This window comes from Hermetia illucens, chromosome 4 (genome assembly GCF_905115235.1).
Source record: "Hermetia illucens chromosome 4, iHerIll2.2.curated.20191125, whole genome shotgun sequence".
NCBI lineage: Eukaryota > Metazoa > Arthropoda > Insecta > Diptera > Stratiomyidae > Hermetia > Hermetia illucens.
In genome coordinates this window covers 56488486-56507461 of record NC_051852.1, presented here as the reverse complement: position 1 = coordinate 56507461, position 18976 = coordinate 56488486, and the positions used below count along the sequence as shown (strand labels likewise).

Sequence of the window (18976 nt, the reverse complement as noted above, 5' to 3'; positions counted from 1 at the left end):
CCGCTGACCAGCTGAGTTCGGCAATAACCAACCTCATCGTGTTTCGATTGAACCACGGCCGCACATCTTTTATAAGGTGCGCGGTCCATCTGCCTCTCGGTTCTTTTTCTCAAGATAGTTGCCATGCGCAGAGATTAAGGGCTCATTCTTCACAAGTGACATCTTCTTCATTTCCTTCGCGTTTTCTAAGGTATACAAACCTCCGCTCGGGAACGTGGGGAGCGATCGAAATAACTCCTGGTATCACTATTACAGCTGGCTCCGAGATGGTTTGATAAGCGTACACAATTCGCAGAGCCCCTCGCATTTGTACTTGCACTAGATGCTTCGGTGCATTTCCTGACTAAAGAAGTCAGCTCATACTTCGGCACCGTTAAAGAGGGTTCCCACTCCTTCATCGACAGCGTCGATTCTTTCTTGGACCAGCTCCCCATCAGGTCGTGAGCAGTTGCACTCCTTGAATGTTTATTTGCAGGTTGTGCAACTCTTCTTTGAAGACCTGGCAACATCCAAAACCGAAAATATGAGTCACATCCTCTTGTCCGTATGAACAGAACTTAAAACACACGGGTTGGAACTGGCCTTTGCCTTATTCTGCAAATAATCCACTCGACCTTTATTTTCCTGCAATGAATAAGCTCGTTGTCTTCTCAGGGGCACAGCTAGGTGACCTCTCTATCACTTCGTCCACCTCTTAGTGAGACAATCCAGATCCCTTATTTCAAGAGTGCACAAGGGTTCTAAGCTGGAAACCACTGCTTGCGTACCTAGAATTCTTTGGACTGTCTCGCAGAACGTATTTTTTTATCGATTTTCGACCCATGCTCGAAAATATATTGCCCTTATCATCCCTATCCTCAAGAGCTCCCATCTCTTGCTGTGAACTACCGCCCCATTTCTCTTCTCCCCTCTTGCTCCAAAATCCTGGAAAGATACGTCAACGACTGGTTGACCGCGCACTTCGGTCACCTCATTGTCATGAAACATAGATCAACATAGATCAACGGCTTCAAACCTTCTGGTCTTTACCAACTCTGTTGCTAAATGCTTGAATTCAGGACAGGAGGTACATGCCATTTATACCGATTTCTCCAAAGTCTTTGATGCCGTTGACCATAACATTCTCCTCTCTAAACTTTCATTACTAGACTTCCCTCCCTTAGTTATCTCCTGGCTTTCCTCTTATCTCTCATACCGTTCCTGCAAAGTTTCCTTTCATGGCTATTCACCTCGTTCCATCTCTCCTTCCTCTGGTATTCCCGAAGGCTCTATACTTGGCCCACTACTCTTCCTGTTTTTTATCAATGACCTCGCCTCCATCCTCTCCTGGCGTATTTGCTTTACGCAGAGGACTTCAAAATTGTTTGCCTCTGTTTCGTCTCCGTCGGACTGTTCTCTCTTACAGTCCAACCTTGATAATTTAGTCCGTTGGTGTTCGGTCAACAAGCTAACACTGAATGTCAACAAATGCCACTGGATGTGCTAGTCGCTTGAACCTCCCCCGAATTCCTTTTCCTATTCTGTCAGTGGACAACCCCTTTCACAACTGACCTCCTTCAAAGACCTGGGTGTAAAATTCGACGACAAACTTCGTTTCAATTCCCACTTCGTTGACATCATCTATAAAGCTTCCAAAATGTCTGGCTTTATCCTACGTTCCTCCTCCGACTTGACCTCTACCCAGTCCTCCTTAACACTCTTCAATTCCTTTGCCAGAAACATCCATCAATATTGCTGTGTAGCCTGGTCCCCCTACCGCATCCGTGACTGCCGCGCTCTTGAAGCTGTACAACGCAAATTTACCCCCCTTTTTCACAAAAAGAACCTTCCACGGGTTGATTATTCGTCATAACTCCGCACCCTCAATCTCCCCTCCGTACAGCAACGCCGTATCTTCCTTGATATGTGTACTCATTTCATACTCTGCAATTGTCTGTTGGACTGCTCCGCCAACTCGGATATTACTTTCCGGACACACGCAGTGCGGACATTTGTGATGTACACTTCGTGGAGCTCGAGATTTACTTGCTACAATGCCCTACATCTCGGGTCCATTGACCCTATTTCTCTCTCTACCTTTAAGCGTAAAATAAGCCATTCACTTGCTCCTCCCTCTGAGGGCAATAGGTAATAAGGAATTTGTTTTCTGTGTATTGTCCTCATTAAATAAATCTCCATTATGTGATTTTTGACGTCCAAGGAAAAGTTTCGGTGGACGATAGCAGCAGCCTCCTTTTTCCGTAGGACCACACCGCACTTCTTGAGTAACCCTTTTTCGTCTACCCTTTCGGATGACGTCTCGCCTTTTTCCCGACAAAGGGGAGTCACGCAGCTCGCAGTTTTCCATATTTTCTCGTAACCCGTTTTCCGATGGCGCCCCTCCTTTATTGGCACTCCCTTCTTCACTTGCAGTCATCTTCATCAGTGGGTCTTTATACTTTTTAGTAGGTGACCGTTGTCACTTCTTGCAACATTTTAACTACCAGAAGTGGGCAGCATGCTTAACTTTTTTTGTAATTCTTGTTATTGGTGTTGTCATTTTTATTTGAATCCCAGCTGCAAGCCGCTACCTACACTAGAAAATGTAGTCGCCTTAAATGATCCCGCGATTATGCGAGTAGGGAGATCACGTGTGTGTGCCCCATAATAAACTATATTTGTTTCGTGTAATCCAAAGCCGATACGCCCAGGTTATTGAGCACTTGTTCTGTTTTTATGATAAGCACGGTGATTGATGAACCTCCAGTCGCTACAGAAGTACGATGGGTATCGCACGAAAAAATAACAAATCTGTAATTTGATCCCAAATAAAAGCACCAAGAACGTTGTAGAATCAGAAATCAATTGAGTTATTCTGGAGCAAGCGTACAACGACATTGCAGCTAATTTCTGTGGAGTTAAGGGCTCGAATTCAGCATCCTAGCTCAGCTTTGCAGATACAGTACACTATCTGACTTGCAGGACAGCAGATCTTTCAATAGCAAAGAAAGAAGCGATCTCACGCACCTTTCAAACAACGTAAATTTGAGTATCATTCATCATCATCAACGTCGCATCAACCGGTATCTGGTCTAGGCCTGCCATAGTATGGAACTCAAGACATCCCGGTTTTGGGCTTAGGTCCATAATTCGATATCCCCAAAACCTGCCGGGCGTCCTGGCCTACGCCATCCCCCCATCTTAGGCAGGGTCTGCTTCGTCTTCTTTTTCTACCATAGATATTGCCCTTATAGCCTTACCGGACTGGGTCATCCTCATCCATACGCATTATTTAGCTATTAAGCTGGATTTTATCCACAACCTGACGGTCACTGTATCGCTCATAGATTTCGTCATTTGTAGGCTACGGAATCGTCCATCCTCATGTAGGGGGCCAAAAATTCTTCGGAGGATTCTTCTCTCGAACGCGACCAAGAGTTCGACATTTTTCCTGCTAAGAACCCACGTCAGCGAAGAATACACGAGGACTGGCAAGATCATTTTCTCGTATAGTAAGGGCTTTCACCCTACGGTGAGATGTTTTGAGCGGAACAGTTTTTATAAGTTGAAATAGGCTCTGTTTGTTGCCAACAACCGTGCGCGAATTTCATCATCGTAACTGTTATCGGGTTTAGTGGTAAAGGCATTGGTGTTAGTTCAGTAGACTTTTCCTAGGTTTTATGCTCCATCGTGGCTACCAATCCACGTTTCTTCCTGGTACATATACTACCCTTTGACCACCGAACATTTCTTATTACGTGCATAATCAGTTCATGCGAACATATCATTGTCATGAACTTATAAGCTTAGCTCGGTTTATCAAGAACCGTGGTAATAGGGGCTCTGTCTACGTCGTTGGGTTGGACTTGCTCTCTCTCTCTCTACATTACCATCCCCCCTATAAGCTGTTTGAAATGCATTCTGGTTAAACTAATCTTCTGCGACCGAAAATCTCTTTATGAATGCTACCAGGCGGGGCAATTACCTCATTCAACACGGTCTAATGCTGAATCGGAAGAGAGCGTGTGACCATCAATTATGAGACCGAGGCGGCCGGCATCACGTCAATGGCAGCTAGCCACCCAGGGGCCCGGAATCGTTTGAGTATCTCAATTATCATAATAATGAATTGCACCTTTAATATGCTTGATTAATAACGTAGCTAGGTTCGTTCGCTTTGCTTAATTCACCTACTAGAAGTCCACCAACGAAAAGAAGGCTGTGAAGACAAATAGGTTACGCTGGTTTCTTTCAATTTCAATTGCTAAGACAGTGCCCGAAATTGCGCTACTGTCGAAAGTTACAAAAAAGCGCCCTGTAATAACAATTATGATATTGATGCCAATACTGGCCGAAATTCTAAGCCACTGGAAATTGATACGAACATACCCGAATTAAGGATAGCAACGACTCCATATTTTTGAGAATTTAAAAGGCTTTCAACTCCACGGGTGCAGAAATGTGCTTAACCCGATCCAGGTTAGCCTTCAAGAGGCCGAAGACCTTATCCAAACACAAGTTGCTAGAAGAAAACAAACCCTTTTTGTAAAGAACTTTAGAAATGCGTATTTCGCGTATAGCTTCACCAATAGAATCCAAACATTTTGAAACGTTTTTAGTGAACAAAAGCAAACTTCTATGAGGCCTGTCTATACAGCAACTAGTATTTCCTGACAGGTTTCGGCTTATTATGAAGGTACGAAGCACATTTCGGTATATGTCTGGCTGCTGCTGCTTCGTTGAAACGCCGATGACAATGCGGACACTCAATATAATCTGGATTTTCCGAAGGTGGTGGTGGTGGAAGGTCCGCTAATTTCCCACCACGTGCTAAATGTACTTGCACTTTCTTAGCGGCTTGTATAGCTTCAATGAATTCCTCATGCTTCCGGCGCCAATCACTTTTCTTATCAGGTCGTCCATTTGCGACTACTGCCAGCTCCTTGCCAGGGGCATATCGATGGTTGATCTTCGCTGTCTTACGCACATACTGTTCGATGTCCGTTCCTTTAAGTCGATGCTTGGCTATATCGTAAACCTTGCGCTTCTTGGTCGATGTCTTCTCACAGATTTCCTCATGTCTGGTGACACGGTCAGGATTGAAGCGCCTGCCACAAACTTTACATTGAACCATATTTTCAGGTATATATCCCGTGGTAGGACGGGTTGACTGAAAGCAAAAAGGTAAATAGAAATATTTCGGAATGAATTTTTCGTTTCTCTCACCATCTTTTCAGAAGTAGCCATGATTTGTAAGAAAGGACCCAAGGGAGTCTCGAATTTATTCCTTTTCTAATCAATAACAAAAAACAAAAATTTCAAACTCCAGAAACAAATTTAAGATTTAATTAAGCTACATGAGAAATTTTATATTTTTGACATTTGCTTCAATATACCCCGTGAATGACGGCAATGCAAACATGTTGAATTCGAAATAATATATGCACGGTATGAAGGCTGCTCAAGACGACCTATTGCCTCACCATATTGATTAAGGTATTCGTATTTACTTGAAGGACGAAAACGCGGATTGGTACCCACAATGGAGCGTAATATCTGCGAAATATCTGTTGATTCAAGACAAACAGCTCTTCTTCCAAACTCTGTCTCCACCTTCATATAGCAAACACTGGGAGCGTTTTCTCAACTAAAAGCTTTAGATGGAGGAGGATAAAAGCGAGGCTCCCGAGTCTAAAAATGGTACAAATTGCGCCAACTGGGTCGGCAGATTGACAACGCTACATTTGAAATTACTTGCAAAGCCAGAGAGAGAGTCTTCTATGGGATCGAGGTTACAACGACACGAAGTGTGCCCCAGTTCTAGAAGATTTTAACCACTAAGTGGGAACGATGCCCATATTCAGGCTTCCATAGCTTGCATAAAACTGGAAGTACCTAGTTTGCATGGAAAGAATTCTACAAATAAACATTGGCTTTTACAGGCGGTACCAGTTTCAATCAAACCGACCGATTAGCACGGGGTCGTCCCCTCTCAGTTTTGATGAGTGCCAGATCATATGGTCATCATCAAGGGCTCAACAACCGGTATTCAGTCTAGGCCTACCATACTAAGGAACTCCAGACACACCGGTTTTGCGCCGAAGTCCACCAATTCAATATCCCAAAAAGCGGTCTGGCATCCTGACCTACGTTATCGCTCCATCTCAGACAGGGTCTAGTTTCTTTCTCTTTTTCTACCAGCCACAATCAGGCGAGGCGGTCATAGCATCGCTTATAGAATTCGTTGTTATGTAGGCTGAATCGTCCATTGTTATGTAGAAGGCCAAAAATTCACAATTTTTCTTGCTAACAAACCAATCAAAGTTGTAGTCACCTATTTTTATTTCGTTTGACTAGTGTGACTCGATGTTGCTCGTTCTTTGGTTGTTAGCGCTGACGTTACCACCATGTATTTTGTCTTGCCTTCATTAATGTGCATTCCAAAATCTCGCGCCACCTGCTCGATCTGGATGAAGGTAGACTGTTCACCTGGGGTTGTTCTTCCCCTAATTTCCATATTATCAACGAAAGCTACTAGTTGGGTGGGCTTGAAGAGGATGGTGCCTCTCGCATTCACACCTGAATCGCGAATCACTTTCTCCAGGGCGAGGTTACCAAGGACACATGGTAGGGCATCCCATTTTTTTAGGCCGTTGTTGATGTTGAATGGTCTCGATTCCGGTGCTTTTATTAGGATTTGCACAATGGTCAGGGTCAGCTTAGTCAGTCTTAACAATTTAATCGGGATACTGGAGTCTTTCATGGCCGTGTACAGTTTTACACCTGCTATGCTGTCATAAGCGACCTTTAACTGGACGAAAAGGAGTGCAAGTGATGGTAATATTCCAATAGTTTTTCATTGCTTGCCACGCAGAGAAAATTTGATTTGCATGAAATGAAGCCTGTTTGGTATGGGCCAATGATATTCTGGGCGTATGGGACTATCCGCCCTTGCAGCGGAGAATATCTTACAGATAGTACCGCTCGGTGTTGTTGGTCGCCTCCATATTTAACCAAGTCGGCTCCGGCAACTTATGGTTTTTAAGCCGATGAATTGCGCGGACTGTTTCTTCTATGCTTGGTGGTGTCAGCATTTGTCCGTCGTTTTCAGTTGGCGGGACCTACAACCCGCCGATATTTTGCTTGTTGAGCAGTTCATCAAAATATTCAACCCATCGCCCCAATATGCCCTTTCAATCGGAAATCAAATTTCCCTCTTTGTCCCGGTAGGATGAACATCAAAGTGTACAAGGTATCATTCTGCTGATTTGGTGGTAAAACTTCCGCGCCTGGTGCGGCTGCTCCCTATACTTTTCAGTTCGCAGACGTGTTGGTACCCCCTGGCGTCCTTTTTCCGTCGGTGAAGCCGCTTCTCCGCCCGGCGGAGTTCATGATAAGTCTGTGAGCGTGCCCGCGTTCTTTGGAAATGCTACATTACTCGGTATGCGGCATTCTTCCATTCCGTTGCTAGCTTACATTCATCGTCGAATCAGCCGCTAGACTTTTCTTACGGCTGGGACCAAATATGTTTGTGACGGTATCAATGATAACGTACGTAGGTCAGATCGTATAGGAAGCCAAAAAAGACTCAGATTAACTCCGCCGTATTATTTCTCCCAAGAAGAGGTGAAGAAAGATTGATGAAATCCGCGCACGGTTGTTGTTAGCCAACAAAGCCTATTTCAGCTTACAAAGACAGTTCCGCTCGAAACGTCTCACCATAGGGTCAAAGCTCTTACTGTACAAGACTATGATCTCGCCAGTCCTCATGTATTCCTCGGAAACTTGGGTTCTTAGCAAGGCCGCGTTCAAGAGGAGAATCCGCTGAAGAATTTTTGGCCCCCTACATGAGGATGGACGATTCTGTAGCCTACACAATGACGAAATCTATGAGCGATACCATGACCGTCCGGTTGTGGATAAAATCCGACTCAATAGGTTACGGTGGGCGGGTCACTTAATCCGTATGGATCAGGATGATCCCACCCGGAAAGTCTATAAGGGCAATATCTATGGCAGAAAAAGAAGACGAGGCAGACCCTGCCTAAGATGGAGCGATGGCGTAGGTCAGGACGCCAGACAGCTTTTAGTGATATGGAATTGGTGGACCTCGGCACAAAACCGGGATGTCAGGAGTTCTTTATTAAGGCAGGCCTAGACTGGATACCGGTTGTTGCGCCGTTGATGATGATGAGGATGATGATGATTTCAGTGCTCACTCTCAAGACCATTCGACATCAACAACGGTCTACGACAAGGGGATGTCCTATCATGCGTCCTCTTTAACATGGCTGGTTTCTGGCTGGAGACATTGTAGCTGTCTAATTCTCACTAGAAGCGGAGAGGAGGTAGGACTCGAGACGACATCCCAATCCGACCGGAGCTAGTTGCCAGACTGGTGAAATACTGTGAGAGAAGGGCACTACAACTCCTCCTCGGCTGCGATGCCAACGGCCATCACGAAGTCTGGGGGAACAACGACACCAATCGTAAAAGTGAGCACCTTCTTGAATTTACTCGCAGCAATAAGTTAAAGGTATATAACACAGGCCCAACATTCGTGACCAGCGCTAAATAGGAGGTACTAAACAAAACTCTGATGAACGGGCTGATCAGAAGTTGGAGGGTGTCGGATGAGCGTTCTATGTCGGATCACATAATAATCAGATTCGACTTTGAAGCTAAATCGAAAGTAAATATAATAAGGAAAGGAGAGAATATAGAATGAGAAATCCCAGGAGAACAGACCGGGACTTCTACACAAGCCACCTAAATGACAATATGGCTCGTCTACAGGTGAGCAGTGACACGAGGAGTAAAATAGAGCTTGAGACAGTGGGGGAAGGCCTCAACAAAGTCATTATTGATGCATAAAAGGTTAATTGTCCAACTAATAAAGCCAAGTCATAAAAAAACGTACCCTGGTGGAACATGAACCTAGCCAGAATGAAAAAGGAGGTCCGAAACATCCTAGCTATACAAAGCTATAACCAAAAGCGAGACAATATCTTCTATCTGTCTGAAGAATGAAGACGGGGAACTTACTGAGAATGAAGAGGACAGGGTACATCTGCTTCTCAAAACTCATATTCTGGGGTCCGATAACATTCTGCTTGAAACCCCAACGACGAACAAAAAGGGGAAGAAAGGCAAACTGGAAACTAGCGGAAGAGATATGCTCGGAAGCTAGAGTAATATATGTGTGTGCGTGCGTCTGTCGTGGGAGAAGGTACAGCTTCTGAGCACTCAGACCGTATTGGCCCATTGCGAATGTGAATGTAAAGCTACCCGTCGCAAGTGGAGAGCATCGGTATCAAAGACCGGATGGGTCCATAGGCGGGGCATTCACATAGGAACTGCTCCGTGGATTCAGCTTCCCCATTAGATGAGGGACACCTGTCATCTTGAATATTTCCTATTCTGTCCTCTAGACTATTTCCTATTCTGAATATATGCCCACCTAGTGAATTATGGCCTGTCAGAATGCCTACAATACTCCTGCAAGTCCTCCTGCTTTTCGACAGGATAAAATGGCGTGTTCGGTTCTGGCAGAAAAAGTTTGGTGAGACGAGCAGCATTTAGACAAGACATAGTCAATGCTACTGATACTTCAATTGCTGGTTCCGGTCCCAGCATAGGGGAGATTAACCCCTCTTTCGCTAAAGCATTCGAGATTTTATTTCCCTCTATACCACAGTGACCAATTACACAGAGTAGTTAAACCATAGTGAATCTAGAAATGGAGTTCAAACGGTTTCTGCATTCCTGAACGATTTTCGAGGTGATCAAAGGACTACTCAATGCGCTCAATGCAGCTTGGCTATCACTGCAGATTGTGATGCGCCTGCCCTCCAACCGCTCGTTAATCACACAGTTTGCCGTCCTTACGATCGCATAACCTTCGAATTAAAAAACCGTTGCATGTTGTCCCAAAAGAAAAGCCCACTTCTCATTTTTATTCGAAAGGTAGACTCCGACCCCCGAACCCTGTTCTGTTTTCGAGCCATCGGTGTAGAAGGCTTCTATATATCCCGCCACGCATTCCTCTGGGACTTCATATCTTCTACCAAACAGATGTATGGGCACACGAGAATCGGGCATTGTAAGAACTGGATTCAGTACTCCCAGTGCTGTGCCCCCACATCCGTTGTTTCCCCATAGACCTAATCGAATTAGTCTATGAGCTGCTCTCATTGTAGTACTTTGAGTAAATATATCCAAGGGCTGCAAATTGGGTACTACATTCAGGGCTGCCCCAGGTATCGTGTTCATGGCACCAGTGATACCCAGATACATAGTTCTTTGCAGTGCGGCTAATTTACAGTGAAAACCTTTTTATCTCACCTTAACCCACCACACTACGGATGCATAAGCGAACATCGGCCTAATGGCAACAACGTATATCCAGATTACCACATGGGGCCTGAGTCGCCATGTCGAGGCAAAGGTCCGTCTACACAGCCCATAAGCTGTTAGAGCTCATTTCATCTTTACTTCGACATGCTTGTTCCAAAGAAGTTTTTTATCTAGAGTGACTCCCAGATCTTTCACTACTTCGGATAGTTGAAGGCTAATACCCCTCATCTCAGGGAGGCACAGGCCATCCAGTTTTCTCCTTTTTGTAAATAATATCATTGTTGTTTCATTTGGATTAACTGAAAGGCCATGTCTGAGGCACCAACTGTCTAACGGTACATTGTATATTTCTACACACCGTGCCAATATCTCGATCAACAGCAAGCACAGCATAAGCTTGAGGGTGTATTGGCGAATTTTGCAGTTCACATAGTAGTGGGCATATTCACAGAAGTGGCGAAAGCACACCTCCTTGGGGGCAGCCTTTCGTTGCTTCTGCTGTCAGATAGCGATCAGCGGAGCGGGCGGGGGGATATTATGGTAAGGGATGAATTCCTAGGAGAGCTAACAAACACTGGAACATAAGTTATGCCAATTATATTTTTTTAATCTTTAGGGGCAAATATGAGGATACCATATGAAACAGAATTCAAAGCAGACGAATCACTTATAACTGGTGCAGAAAGGCGGGGTTGCATATAAATCCAACCATTAGATTACATGTCATGGAAGTGAAACGATTAACAGGGGTCAAATATTTGGGAATCACAAAATGGGGATGCACACCGAAAACGCTGCTCTGGATATACACTGTAATAGTATGGCCGATGAATACTTATGGAGCGGTAATCTGAGCAGACGAAACAGAACTCAGTAGAACAGTCGGGGAATTGCACAAACTCCAAAGACTCGCTTGCGTGTGCATCTGTGGGGCAATAAGGACATGCCCAACGACGTCCTTCTGGGATTAACTGGGATTAACTTCTCTCTCCCAAGGAAAACGTATTTTGAGCCAATAGGTAAGTGCGCCAGCATATTTCAGGCAGAAATATACGCCATAGACAATTGTGCCTCTTTCAATTTCGAAGGAAACTATAGGGGGCAGAACATTTCCATTCTAACTGACTGCGAAGCTGCTACTATAGCACTACTAGGTCCTACCAAGAAAATTTCAAACTGTTATGGGAATGCCTTACCAAACTGAACACGATCGGCTCATTCGATAAGATCTGGATACTCTTGATTTCGAGTCGGAAATTGGTTAATAACCACGACATTGAAAAATAAAGAGGAACGGGTGAGCGAACTATTCTGGGCAAGCCTACTAGGAATGAAGCAGCTTATTTGGGGGATCATAGTGGGAATACTCGCTGGTCACTACAGGCTAAACTATCACCTAAGGAAGCTAGGCATATCTACGGGCAATTGTAAATAAGTCGGGAAACCGGAAGCTGGGCGCTTCAGGTATGAAAGGTTTTGTTTGCTTCTTCTGTGAGTATATTTGAATGTAGAACTATCCCATTTATACGTATAGTAGCCCGTTATGTATATGGATTTAGCATGTCAGATTTAGTACTTCGGATTATAATTTTACACGGTAAAGACAACTTTGAGCTACTGTAACTTTGTTACTAATAGCACGATTTTGATCAAACTTCGGAATAATAAGTTTCATATTATATTTTATACGACTACCAGCTCTTATAACTCGGAGATAATCTTAAGGGGGATTTTACTCAATTTTCCCAAAAATACGGTAACTACTATTATTAACTTAATTTGAACAGATATCGATATGGAGAGTATTTGGGGCCTAGACACTATATAAAGACAGCTTCATGCATTTTTTCAAATTTTTCGGTTGGGTGGTTTCTGAGAATGGGTCCGTTAAAGAAAATATCACCTTCCACCCCTCCCATTCCCCGGCTTTCAAACAAATCTCAAAACTTAGACCGCCTTCGAAAAGTACTAATCGAAACCTTTCATTCGATATCCCACATGACTATATTCGGTGAAAAAAATGTTTACACTCGCTTTTACATGTATGAGGTCCCCCCCTCCCCGCCCCTTTATAAATAAAATAAATAAATTAATAAATATCTGGGAGTCCACAGTTCCCACCTTCTCACCAAATTTCGTGTCAACCAGTAAAGCCATTTTTGAGAAAAGTACGTGTGACGGACAGACAAATAGACAGACTGACAGTGGCCAGATCTCCCATCAGGCGCGACCCCAGCTGGCAGATTGGGGCATACCTATTGATGTGTAAATATGTGTTCATGCACTTTTCTTTTCTGACTGTGCATGGGCTAGTGTTTCCTCATCTCTGCTGCGTGGACCAAAATGGCTATGGGAAGGATACCCAGAACTTAAAACCACCATGACGGTGCAGGGGCTCGGAACCCCAGTACCGGCGGCTTTTGGGAGTGAGCAAGCGGGCTCCCGGTCGTCGATATCCTTTGACCGCAGTGCCTCGATGGTGGACAACTTGGCCACCTTGGCATATAATGTTACAAGTGATTTGGACCTGGAGAAGGAGGTGCTCAAGCGAAGTACGACCTTATCGAGAACACCAGTAACAAGACCAAAGAAAGATGAACTGAAGGCAGATCATTGAACGACAAAAACCGTGATAACACCCACGGCATATGTTCAAGATGCGCGACAACAAGAGGTGCTCCAGAAACAAGGAAGGGATCATATTCAAAAGAAGCTCGCCAACTTTGAGATCTCCACCAATGCCAAAGACGATAAAGAATACAGTACAGGCAAGGTCAATAAACGGCAAAAGTGAAGGAGCATATAAAAGGAATAACCCTGTCGGGGCTTATAGGGAGCGGAGTCCCGATCCGGAGGAATTACCCTTTATCCAGCTTGGGGCAAAAGTAGTTGAGCTGTCCGAGTTTATCAAGGACAAGCACAACGTGCACCAAGCCATAAAGAATATGGTGAGGGCTATTAGAATCCTCTAAAATAGATCGCAGATGGAGGAAAAGAATACTAAGGATATACCGAACCCCGCTGCACCAACAGTATCACAAGCGACCCAAGTGATGCCTAACCGTACGACCATCGAATCCCGGCGAAATAAACGAGTACGCGAAAAAGAAGGGCATCCTATAAATAATCAGCAGGCGCCTAAGAGAAAAAAAGGCGGACAGGAAATTCTGAAAACCAGCACCAATGGCTCTGACGGGAGAAAGCGTACAGCGAATATAGGAAACTCGACCAGCGTTACGAAGCCCAAAACGAACGAAAACGATGGATGAACTAAAGTTACCAACAAAAAAGCGAAACAAAAAGCAAAAGTGCGAACTCGTCCACATGCGATTTTTATCTCCAGTAAGAGCGATGTGTCCTACGCGGAGATACTCAAAAAGGTCAAAGCTGTTCCGGGCCTAAAACATTTGAGCGGAAATTGGAACAGAATCCGAAGAACCCAGAAAGGGCGAAAAACACACTTGGGGAGAATGCTGCAGTGCGTGACCAAAAACATGAGAGCTATATACAATGTAAGGATCTTGATGAAGTGACATCGAAAGGAGAAATTTGTACTGCTCCGAAGGAGCAATTCAAGTTGAAAGAACTTACAGAGGAGTCTGTTGTGGACCTACGAAAAGCGGTCCGATCGATGCAGAAGGTGTGCGGCGAAAGCCCATATTTCCAAAGAGTGCAATAGGGACCCCAGATGCTTAGTGTGCGAAGTAAAAGAGGGAAAGGATAACCGGCACATTGCCGGAAGTGGCAAATGTCCGGAATTTATTAAGGCGCTCACTGCAATGAGAAAATCAGGTTTATTCAAATAAATCTGAATCATTGCAGGGTCGATCTGAATCTAAGATGGAAATTGCCATCATAAGTGAACCGTGTAGAAACCGTCACGATTCGACTGGTGGAGCGGCGATATGGGCTTGTGGTCGACAGGCCATACTATGTACTGTAAGTCTGGCAGCCAGTGGCTTTGTGTGGACCCAAGTTTGACACTGTCTGAATTCGAGCAAATGCTTGATAATCTTGTTCTCGACACAAGGGGACGAAGTCCAAAGGTGATTGCTGGTGATTTCAATGCTTGGGCCCTAGAGTGGGGTAGCAGAGAATCAAATGCTAGGGGGCGCAGTTTAATAGAATCTTTCGCGCAGATGGATATAGTTTTGGCTAACGAAGGTGCTGTAAACACCTTCCAGAAAGGGGGGTCAGGTTCGGTTATGGACCTGACCTTTGTCAGCCCTTCGCTTGCGCGTGGTATGTCCTGATGCGTCAGCGATCACCAGGCAATCTTCTTTGAGACATGTGTCGAGCCGCAGGGCGAAAAGCTATCAAGCCCGAAACCGAAAAAGATTTCAGGCTGGTCTGCAAAATCTTTGGTATGGAGGTATGGTTAGATCAACCTGATAAAACAGGCGCCTCTACGGAAAGAGTCGTCCATTGGGCTCAATGCATCGCCAAAGCATGTGACGCGTCCATGCCTAGGAGGTGTTCATTCCCCAGTAGAAGACCAAACTACTGATGGAATGATGAACTGACCGGTCTTCGATCAGCCTGCCACCGAGCCAGAAGAGCGGTTCAGAGGTCGGTAGGTAGAGACGATCAGGAGCAAAAAGAGTGCGCCTACAAGGCAGTCCGCAAAACACTCAAGCTCGCCATCCAGCGAAGCAAGAGGAAATACTTTAAGGAGCTCTATTCAGAAGCGAACGTAAACCCGTGGGGGAGTGCTTATAGAATCGTGATGGGACGATTCAGATGCCGTTCCTCTCCGCAGATCACGTGCCCCACCCTCTTGCTATAAATCATCCAGGGGTTATTCCCCCAGCAAGAGTAGAGCACCGACACGTTCCAACCACCTCTGAATGTGACGGCAATTCCTCCAGTAACCAGAGACAAGCTGCTTGAGATCTGCGGTAGAATAGGAGACAATAAAGCACCGGACCTGGACGGAGTACCGAAAAAGGCCCTTAAGCTTGCCGTGAAATCCAGGCCGGACATGTTCACTGAGTTGTTCGAAGCGTGCATATCCGAGGGAATATTTCCAGTGGCATGGAAGCGGCAGAAGTTGGTACTTCTACCTAAGCCTGGTAAACCTCCAGGTGAACCATCCTCATACCGACCCATATGTCTTTTGGACACTGTAGGGAAAATGTGAGAACGGGTAATTTATAATAGATTACTCGCGGTTGTTGAGAGCCAAGGCGGCCTTTCAGATCGGCATTATGGGTTCCGTAAAGCCAGATCAACCATTGATGCCATCAAATTGGTTACTGGCTTGGCCGAAGATACAATTCACGAAGAGGGTAGTGCTAGCAAACATTGCGTGGTAGTAACCCTGGATGTGAAAAATGCATTCAATTCGGCCAATTGGAATCTAATACCGAAGTCCCTAGCAAAGGTTGGTATTCCCGCCTATCTCACTGCTATCGATGTACTTAATCTTCCCCTTCCGGAGGAAACCACAGTGGTGGGTTACGCTGACATCTTGGCAGATGAGATGGCGAATATATACAATGCGAAGCCAATCTCTTCCTTATTGCAGACGAAGAACGCTGAGAGGGAGAGATCCATAAATAGATGGCAAGAGTGTTGGGAACACTCGGGAAAGGGTCGGTGGACTCACAAGCTCATTCCTACCATCAAAGAGTGATTGGAGAGACGACACGGTGAGATTAATTATAATCTCACCCAGTTTCTCACGAGGCATGGAGGATATCGCCAATCCCTGCACAGGTTTAAATTGGACACCTCACCCGACTGTCCAAATTGCGATGGAACCCCAGAGGGCCCAGAGCATGTATTCTTCTATTGTCCGAGATTTGTGGAAGAAAGGAGGAATCTAGAGGAGACTCTAGGAGAGGTGTTGGTGCCAGAAAATCTGGTGCCGAAAATGTTACCACATCAAGAAAATTGGGATGCGGTCAACGATCGCATCTATCCAAACGAAACTGCGAAAGGCAGAGGAGAGGAGAAAAGCGCGGACGCATGCGCCGCGTATAGAAGAAAGATGATTAAGCTAGAATGGGCTGACTCGGTCCCGTGATGTAATATCTTATGGGGGTTGCGCGGGGCAGAGAGGTGGCTCGTGTGTCCAGACCAGTGTCTTTTGAAGATTTCCACCTCCTGAAAAAGAAAAGACAGACAGACGGACAGACAGACATTGAACCGATTTTAATAAGGTTTTGTTTTGCAAACAAAACCTTAAAAATGGGTTAAGGCACCTGGGAGTATACTTAATACCAGATGCCAGAGTGAAACACTTGGAAGTAGGGAACATAGTAAAGTTTCTGTCGGCTATGGTTTAAACAATGTACTGTAGGTTATGGGTATACTTTAACAAGTAAAGGAGCGCAATAGTTCTTTTAGGACGCAATGCGACTTCCCTTGACATTATTACTATTTTGAGGTTTGATCATAGATTTCATTAATTATACAATAAGGTTTTTCCCCAATGTGATAAACTACGGATAATATAGAAATAATTCGATTTCTACGTGACATGATCGAGCGGATGTAGATGTAAAAACTCGTGACTACGTAAACTAAAGGAAGAATCGAATATCAGCATTTATATTTCAGTTTTTAATTCAAATGGTTTTGTATTTAAACTTAAAATTAGAGCAACAAGCTGTCGGTTTTGTGTTTATTTTTTTCTATCGACTACTACTGAACTGGGCTAGTGGCCTTTGGATAAAAGCATGATAAAAAGATATGATCGCGGTTGACATCTCGCTGGTGGAAATGGGATTTGCATCGTGACTTGACGTCGGATACCAGTCGACTCAGCTGTGAGTGAGTACCTGAGTCGAATCAGGATAATAACCGCGTATGAAATGCCCACTACATTGACTCCTACAGGGTACTATCGGTCTTGAATGAAATACTTTAACACACTTTAAGGCCCAGATCCAATTGAATTGTGGGGCCAACAATTATTATTATTGGATCATCAGCGGAGTTGAATGGTGGCATTGCGTTAATAAGTATCTTAAATTTACATAGATTAATACGTCTGAATTTCCTCTTCGCGAACCTTCCGAAATCAATAAATCAATTCGAATCAAGTTTGAGAAATATGTATTATTGCTATAAAACGCCAAGGAAAATCACTTGTCCACTAAAGACAAGTAATTTATTGAAAGATTGTATAATAGATTGCATAGCAGCAGATGGGAGTTCTATGAATACATTTTATCAGGCGGGTCGTGATCTCCTCAGAACTTTCCCTTATGTTGTTTTGTTTGCCGTTTTTTGTTTATCAGAGAACCGTTTCAACATTAAATATAAATAATAAACATATATACGAGTAGAAAGAAGGGTGGTTTAGCCATTGGGTCAGAATTCACCCAATTGTTAATCAGAGATGAAGTGCGTAGTTTGTGTTATTGCTGTGGTAGCTCTAAGCTACATATACGTTGCAGAAAGTGGAGTTTGGCGGGGTGTCCGGTTCGATAAAAGTAGGTTTCTCAAGAGTAGTTTAACCCTCACATCAATTACTGAACCTATTTCCTGTTCTAGCTGAACGAAATCAATGTAAAATAAACGATTTTATGTTTCTATACTACAATCAAGAATATCATCCGCCAAGATCTTGTGAAAAAGTTATATGTACCAAAAATCGGCGCAGTGAGCTTACGGTGTATAAGTGAGTAGAAATTAAGATATAGAGTTTATCTTTGCTAAAACTTCTTTTAATGTTTTCACAGTTGCGATGAGAGAGTTGTATGGGGATGCGAAGATGCAGGTTACGTTAATATATCCAAGAATTACCCCGAGTGTTGTTTGAGAAAATTCATTTGTAAAAGGGATGGTAAAGAGAAAATAATAGAAATTTAATCTTTCCATCAATTTAAAGTAACTTATTGGTAAGCTATGCTTGTATGACCCAATGATGTGTTATGATAGTTTAATAAAATGATTAAGAACTGAAAACAAATGTTGAATGATTATGAATAATTGAATAATGAATAATTTACTATTAACTTCGTTGGGATCTCGTAAAATTATATGTTTGCCAAAGAATGTACCACGAGCGGCTTAACTTAGTAACTTTCTTTGCTAATTACATTTACATATATCTTTAGCTGACTATGATGACTGAATTATCCGGTGAAACTAGTTTATAAAGTTCAATGTATTAGGTTGTTGCACATGAAATGGCCGATTTGGCAATTAAGTGAAGTTAGTTGTGATTTTGCTGCATCAAACCACCACCAATTGGCGCTATTGGTGTCGGACAATGAAGTATAAATGGGTCTACATTTAATCAAGCAGTCATTTCAGTTTTGATCATCATTGTGATGACAATGAATGAAAAGGATGAAAGGATGGAAAAAAGCCAGGAACGTATACTTTTTCTGTATGAGTTCAAACTCGCTCATAAAGCAGCGGAGGCGACCAGGCACATTAACAGCGCATTTGAAACTGATACGGTAAGCGAACAAACCACACGGCGGTGGTTCGAAAAATTCCAGTCAGGCGAAGTGAACCTTCAAATTGAGCCAGATGGATATCTAGGACCATCGATTGACAACGACGAGCTGCATTTGCAAGTCGAATCTGACACACGCCAGTCTGTGAGAGACATTGCAGAGAAACTGGGCGTACACTATTCAACAGTTTCCCGGCAACAACTTGGAAAGGTGAAAAACCTCAA

General features: G+C 44.0%; 2 protein-coding genes across 3 annotated transcripts; one reads left to right on the top strand and one right to left on the bottom strand.

The window, feature by feature from the left end:
* Positions 1 to 4504: 4504 nt before the first annotated feature.
* LOC119655124 (zinc finger C2HC domain-containing protein 1A-like) lies at positions 4505 to 5401 on the bottom strand. Its single transcript, XM_038060853.1, has 2 exons — positions 5206 to 5401; positions 4505 to 5149 (listed from the first exon to the last, which is right to left on the bottom strand). Exons 1-2 carry the CDS (start codon positions 5224 to 5226, stop codon positions 4640 to 4642), a joined length of 531 nt encoding a protein of 176 aa, XP_037916781.1. The 5' UTR covers positions 5227 to 5401; the 3' UTR covers positions 4505 to 4639.
* Positions 5402 to 17470: 12069 nt separating this feature from the next.
* LOC119655188 lies at positions 17471 to 18263 on the top strand. 2 transcript variants are annotated; one of them, XM_038060954.1, is made up of 3 exons: positions 17471 to 17777; positions 17893 to 17965; positions 18027 to 18263. In XM_038060954.1, exons 1-3 carry the CDS (start codon positions 17684 to 17686, stop codon positions 18154 to 18156), a joined length of 297 nt encoding a protein of 98 aa, XP_037916882.1. In that variant the 5' UTR covers positions 17471 to 17683; the 3' UTR covers positions 18157 to 18263. The 2 variants fall into 2 exon arrangements, with proteins under 2 accessions (XP_037916882.1, XP_037916881.1); XM_038060953.1 differs by having other exon boundaries at positions 17543 to 17777; positions 17839 to 17965.
* Positions 18264 to 18976: the final 713 nt, after the last annotated feature.